This window comes from Elephas maximus, chromosome 6, assembly GCF_024166365.1.
Source record: "Elephas maximus indicus isolate mEleMax1 chromosome 6, mEleMax1 primary haplotype, whole genome shotgun sequence".
NCBI lineage: Eukaryota > Metazoa > Chordata > Mammalia > Proboscidea > Elephantidae > Elephas > Elephas maximus.
The window spans coordinates 142,251,997-142,258,769 of NC_064824.1; the positions used below are offsets into that span (position 1 = coordinate 142,251,997).

General features: G+C 53.7%; 1 protein-coding gene across 1 annotated transcript; it reads right to left on the reverse strand.

Moving 5' to 3' along the window:
* Positions 1 to 3,540: 3,540 nt before the first annotated feature.
* On the reverse strand, positions 3,541 to 5,262 carry OTOS (otospiralin). The gene is made up of 3 exons (XM_049888756.1): positions 5,205 to 5,262; positions 5,069 to 5,095; positions 3,541 to 3,725 (listed from the first exon to the last, which is right to left on the reverse strand). The coding sequence occupies exons 1-3, from the start codon at positions 5,260 to 5,262 to the stop codon at positions 3,541 to 3,543; spliced, it is 270 nt and encodes an 89-aa protein (XP_049744713.1).
* Between the last annotated feature and the right edge of the window lie 1,511 nt (positions 5,263 to 6,773).

The following is a 6,773-nucleotide window of genomic DNA, read 5'->3' on the forward strand; positions in this document are numbered from 1 at the left end:
CATGGTCTGGTAACTCCCACCCAAGTTTGGGTAAGAAAAAAGAAAAACCAAACCTATTGCCATTATTGGGTAAAAAAAGAAAAACCAAACCAAAAGTTCAGCAGTTTGAATCCGCCAGGTGCTCCTTGAAAACTTTATGGGGCAGTTCCACTCTGTCCTATAGGGTTCTACTATAGCTCTACTATAGTGTCCGATAGGGTCGCTATGAGTCAGAATTGACTACAGCAGTGGTTGGTTTTGTTTTTGTTTTTGTTTTTGCCATTCAGTGGATTCCAACTCATAGCAACCCAATAGGACAGAGTGGAACTGCCCAATAGGGTTTCCAGGGAGCACCTGGTGGATTCGAACTGTTAGCCTTTCAGTTAGCAGCCGAACTCTTAACCACTACCACTAGGGTTTCCCCAAGTCGGGTGGGACTGTGCAAACAGGGTAATTGTGGCCCACTAAACAGATTGGGGCATAGTGGTTAGGTGATACGGCTTCCTGGTGGAGTGGAGTGCCTCTGGGCGCTTATCAGCAGAGCTAAAAGAGCTTTGTAACACTTGCCTGAGCAGGGCAGAGGCCGAGGGACAGGGAGAGGCCTGCCTGCAAGCACTGCTGGGAAGAGGCTGTCCTGATGGGAGAATTGTATCCTAAGCGTTCCTCAACCTGAATTGTAACCGTTACTTCCCTAATAAACCCCATAATCTTGAGTATGGTCTGTGAGTTCTGTGTGGCCACTGCAGTGAATTATCAAACCCAGCAGAGAAGTAGAGAGTGCTGTGGGAGGGATGGCTGGTGTCAGAGTTGGTAAAGACGGCAGAGAGAGGAGGCATCTCTGACCTCCACCTCACAGTAGTCAGCCTGGGGCTGTTGATCTTGATTCTTCTTCCCCCTTGTGAAGTTAGAAGAGGTCAGACACCACCGACGCGCCATTTTAACAGGCACCCTGCATGTGTCAGAGCAGGACTGTGCTCCATAGGGTTTTCAGTGGCCGATTTTCCAAAGTCGATTGTCCGGCCTTTCTTCTGAAGCTTCTGTGGGTGAGTTTGAACCTCCGACCTTTCAGCTAACCATCTGCATCACCCAGGGTAAAAGAAGGTAAATGAGAATGTAGGGAGGGAGAGGTGGAGAGTATGAGATCCCAGAGCTGAACCTGCAGGAGTGGGCAGGCTTGGGGGGGTGGATGGCTGGAGAAGTCTAGGTGGGGGGGGGAGGGGGAGGGTGGCTCCAGGGAGTGGGGAACGGAGGCAACGTGTGGAGGTGGGATATGGCCAGTGCAGGGAGAAGGGAGAGAGGCTGGGACGAGCCTGTGTCTGTGTCAGTGTCATCCAGCTGAGTATCACCTGGAGTGCCCGTGAGAGTCACAACAGGGGAGCAGCTGCTCAGAGGCAACCAACAGGCCCCCCTCTTGTGGAGGGTGAGACCAGTCGGGGGGCGCTGGGTAAAGGGATGCTGAGGGGATGCTTTAGAGTCAGCAACTCCTGGGGTGGACTGGGAGAGGAAAGCGGGGTCAGGGCCCATCCCAGGGGCACTGACATTTATGGCGGAGCAGCTGAGGAGGGGGGGCTGACACTACAGGGAGAACACGGTTGAGACCCAGCACCACAGACAGCTTCTTGTAGCGAGACCAGGGCTGCGACCCTCCTTTGCAGCCGAAAATAGGCAGCCCGGGGTCTGCCATCCTTCGTGTTCTCTGTAGATGTCAATAAGGAGCCCTGGTGGCACAACGGTTAAGCACTGGGCTGCTAACCAAAAGGTCAGTAGTTCAACCCCACCAGCCATTCTAAGGGAGAAGAGACCTGGCAATTTATTCCCATAAAGACTACAGCCTAGGAAACCCTATGGGGCAGTTCCACTCTGTCACAGGGGGTCGCCATGAGTCATAATCGACTCGATGGCACCCAACAACAACAACGTAAATGAGAGTGTGGAAATCTGCCTGGAATATAAGCATGCTTGTGCGTGCACATGCACACACAAATTGACATGCAAATCAATACCGTGAAAACCCTTCTGGAACGTGTGCCTTTGTCTGGTATGTTTGGTCAAGGCCCAGTTGTCCTCAGTTAGAACCTAAGGTCAATCCTTCCCACAAACCAGAGAAAATGCCCAGTTTTTATACAAATCAGGAGTTTTTTATAAATTGCAGGTGACAGAAGCTCAAGGCAGGAAAGAGAAACAAATAATTTGTTGGCTTTCTCCAAAGTGACTAGCTAAGTCAAGTGGATTCCTGGTCTTGAGAATTTAAACGGGAAAAGAGGGGAAGAGAAGGAGCCAGCTGGCAACCAGAGCAGGAGAAGCCACCTGAGAGGGCAGGGGGCTTTGCTGGAGGGGCAGCACCAAGCAGGGCAGCAGGTATTGCAGGACCTATGTCTGAAGTGCTGTCTTGATATCGTTGCACCTCACAGGGCCCCAAGGGCCTACCCATGACCCCCTGATCTCGCCAGTTATGCCCCCTACCCACTTAGCAGAAAAGGCTCCCTACCTGGCCAGTTCCCCTAGCACCCAGACCAGCTGCACCCTACCTGGTCCTCAACCTAATGGGTTCACCTCCCTGCCAGCCCACAAAACTGGTCAGACAGCCAATCACATCCACCATGGGAATGTGTGGTCACCCCACCCTCTTGTTACTACAAAGCCTGTCTCTCACAGGCTTTAACCCTCTAAATCGATTTCCTCATCCTCTAGTGGGTCATGGCCTTCACCTTCTCCAGCATCTGTTGGCACATGTGCCTGTGGGGTTGCTCCATAACTCTGGAGCCAGCCTTCCCATTGCCACAGAGACTGTCCACTGAGAGACACTCCCCGATGCCTCTACTCCCTGGAGTGCCCAGGGCCAGTAACCCCCTTCCTCCCAGCAGTCTCCGAGACTGGAGTGGGGTCTCGTATTTCCAGAGCCTTCCTCTCACAAACTGAGCACACCCCCTCACCTCTTCCTCCCAGATGTGACCTCTTCTTGCCTCCCCTCCTGATGCCCTTGTGGGAAACTGCTTTTACTGAGAGGTGTGGCTGCCAGGCAGGGCCAGGCTGCCCCAGGGGTGACATTCATGGAGTTTGGCTGCTGCCCAGCTTGTGATCAAAGGCAGTGGTCTGGGTCTGGAACCTGGTTCTTCTCTACCCTGCTGTGCCCCTTAAGTCTGGCCAGCTCTTCAGTCTCTCTGCCTCGGTTTCCTCACCTATAAGTGGGCAACAGTACTGCCTCTCTCCAGGGCTTGCTGTGAGGGTTAGATGAGATAGCGATACATGAGTTACCAAGTCCTGAGCTGCTCAAAAAGCCCGAGCCATGGTTGGTGGTCTGTAGACAGAAATTGTGCACATGCTGACCAAGGAAGTGCTCATTTGTGATCAAAACGAAGCCAGATGAATCCATCCAGTGACAAAGGAAGTGGGGCCTGACAAGGCTGTTCCTTGAAAGAAAACCCAGAAGCATTTATTCTGCGCCTTTGGTCTGGAGTTTATTGAGTAAGGCAGGTCTGTGTCCCCACCGAAGCCAGGGGTGTGGTTAGGGACCCCTGCCTGCCCCCAAGGAGACTGGGCCGGGCTCCAGGCAGGGCCTGCTCAGTCCTCCTGGTAGGGGACATGGAAGCCCAGGGTGATCCCCAGGGGGAAGTGTGCGAAGAAGGTGCGGGCCAGGTCCTCAATCTGGGGGTAGGCTCCCAGGGACTGGAAATATTGCACATAGTTCCAGAAGTCGGAGGTGGAGAAGGGCCAGTACGGCAGGGCCGGCAGCTCGGCGTAGGGGTCTGAAGAACACACAACAGCCTGCCTCAGGCCACCCCCTCATCCTGCTCGAGGCCAGCCCCAGGACGGACAAACGGGTGGCATAGGGCAGTACCCTCACCTGTGCAACCTTCCCGCATGCATGGAGCAGGTGCTTAGAAGCCTGGGCCACCCCAAGAAACAGCGGGGGGTGGTCTAGGCCCTGGCCTTTGGGGACTCCTGATCTGCAGACAGAGAAAGGGGAGGGTGGAGAGGAAAGAAGGGGGAGGAAGGTGGGATAAAATGAAGGAGGAAGAGGGGGAAGAGGAGATGAAAGAGGGAAAAGGAGCAGAGGGAAAAGGGAGGTGGAAGAGGGGAAGGAGGAAGAAGAAGGAGGGAGAGCCCTGTGATGTTATGGGGCCAGAGTCATTGACAGAAGCCCAGTGGGATTCCAGAAGCGAGCACAACCCTGGAACACAGGAGCACAGGTACAGAGGTGCACAGGTACACAGGCACACGGGGCATAGGTACACAGGTACACAGGAGCACAGGTGCACAGGACACAGGTATACAAGAGAACAGGTACACAGGTGCACAGGCGCACAACGGCACAGGAGCACGAGGGCATAGGTACACAGGTGCACAGGAGCACAGGGGCACAGGTGCACAGGTACACGGGTGCACAGGGGCACAGGAGCACAGGAGTACAGGTGCACAGGAACACAGGAGCAGAGGAGCACAAGAGCACAGGAGCACGGGGCAGGTGCACAGGTATACAGGAGCATAGGGGCACAGGTGCACAGGGGCACAGGGGCACAGGGGCACAGGTGTACAGGAACACAGGAGCAGAGGAGCACAGGGTCACAAGAGCACAGGAGCACGGGGCAGGTGCACAGGTACACAGGGGCATAGGGGCACAGGTGCACAGGGGCATAGCACAGGGGCACAGGTGTACAGGGGCACGGGAGCACAGGTACACAGGTACACAGGAGCACAGTTGCACAGGTGCACAGGATCACAGGAGCACAGGTACACACAGGTGATGTTGGGCTTGAGTCTGGACTCAAGGGGTGGTGGGTTGAAGGGCCAGGAGTCCAGGCCTGAGGGTGGGAATGTCAGAGGGTCATCAGGGGCTTAAAGGTGTTCTTGCATTGCCGGGTTGCGAGGAGGGGGCCGGGTCTGTGCTCAGGCCTCAGAAACAGCAGGCATGGGTCAAATTTCCCCCCAGGCACCTTCATTGCCCGGTGGAAGCACTGACCCAGGGCTCCCATTCTACCTGCTTAGGATAGGTAGTCTCTCCCTCCCCAGGTCCCTCCTCTTCCTCTCCCCAGGCAGACACATACAGTACTTTATGTAAATGAAAGAAAAGACAGGAGATGACACCTACCCACCTCCTCCTGCACAGGCTTGGCCCCTGCAAAGGAAGATGACTGCGTCACCCAGGCAGACCAGACCCCAGCCTCCCATCAACTATGGGAAGCCTAGGGTTCAGCACACGGTTGCCGGGGCAGACCCCTCCTCACCTGCCAGGAGCCCGATCAGGAGGCAGATGGCCAGCCCTGGGAGCAGGCGGGCCTTCATCCTCCCTTGTCTCGCTTTCACCTGCAGGAGGGACAGAGAAGGGTCACACCCACCAGGGCCCATTTCTTCTGGCCACCTCCAAATGGGCAGGCTTTGGGAAAACAGAACCTGCTTGTAAAAGGACCAGTTTGGAGTGTTTGCCTAGCAATGTCTGTGGTTTTCAGACCTTTATTCTGAGGTAGAAGCCCACATTCCATTGGCCCTATTAATTCTAGCTCTCTAAGAGATTTTTTTTTTTTGTACCCCCCACCAGCCCAGGGTCTGCAGAGCTGACCAATCAGGGTTACCTGGCAGCTTCCCGGCTCAGCCTCAGCTGTGCAGCCTGATGGGGCTTCTGCACCAGGTCACAGATGCCTCTTTTTAAAAGGTTCGGGGACCAAGAAGGAGACGTCGCCTACGGAAACGTCAAACTGCATATTTCATCCCAGCAGGAGGACTGTGGGCTCCTGTGGCTGGCTGGCAGCAGAATCACAGTGTCACTGTCAGAGCCTGGTCCCAGATCAAACAGAGAGAGGAGGAAAGAAATTTCTAGAATTTTTAGACGTGAATTCAATGCCACTGCTTGAACGAAACCCAGGTTCCTCTCTACTAAAGGAGACACTCTAAGTTGGGTATTGAGGCAGGCTGAGATTTTTCCCCTTGTGAATTAAAAGAAAAAGAAAAGAAAAAATTGCCATGGAATCGACTCCAACTCACAGTGATCCCACGTGTGTCAGAGAACTGTGTTCCACAGGGTTTTCTAGGCTGTTTTTTAATCTTTACAGAAGTAAATTGCCAGGCCTTTGTTCCGAGGCACCTGTGGGTGGACTCCAACCTCTAACCTTTCAGTTAACAGCTGAGCAAATTAACCATTTGCACCCCCCAGGGACTTTCTGTCTGAAATAGGACCAGTGCTGTCCTAGGGGAGAAGCAGGACTGGAGCGAGCCCCTCAGGGAGCCATTAGCCCCGGAGACTCGCAGCCTCTGCCCACAGGACGCTTTGCATCACAGGCAGGAAGAGTAGATGGCCGAGGCAGACTTCCAGTCCCCAGACCAGAACTCTTCTGCTTACAAAGCCAGTATATCGGGGCAGGAGTGAGGGGCAGGTATTCCAGCCCTAGGAACACATTGGACACCACCAAGAGGATGTGGAACGAGGGATATCATTGCTGATATCGTTGGCTGAAAGCAAAGAATACCAGAAAGATGCTTACCTGTGTTTTATTGACTATGCAAAGGCATTTGACTGTGTGGATCATAACAAATTATGGATAACATTTCAATTGTGCTCATGAGGAGCCTGTACTTAGACTAAGAGGCACTCGTTACAACAGAACAAGTCAGGAGAGGTGTCCATCAAGGTTGTATCCTTTCACCATCCTTATTCAGTCTGTATGCTGAGCAAATAATCTGAGAAACTGGACTATATGAAGGAGAATGAGGCATCAGGGTTGGAGGAAGACTCATTAACAACCTGCGTTATGCAGATGACACAACCTAGCTTGCTGAAAGTGAAGGGGACTTGAAATACT

Excerpts from the sequence above, each read along its gene's own strand:
- OTOS (XM_049888756.1), bottom strand. The coding sequence starts at position 5,262 with ATGAAGGCCCGCCTGCTCCCAGGGCTGGCCATCTGCCTCCTGATCGGG. Across the intron at positions 5,096-5,204 it reads CCTGATCGGGCTCCTGGCAG|GGGCCAAGCCTGTGCAGGAG; the intron begins GTGAGGAGGGGT and ends CTTCCTTTGCAG. Across the intron at positions 3,726-5,068 it reads GCCTGTGCAGGAGGAGGTGG|ACCCCTACGCCGAGCTGCCG; the intron begins GTAGGTGTCATC and ends TGTGTTCTTCAG.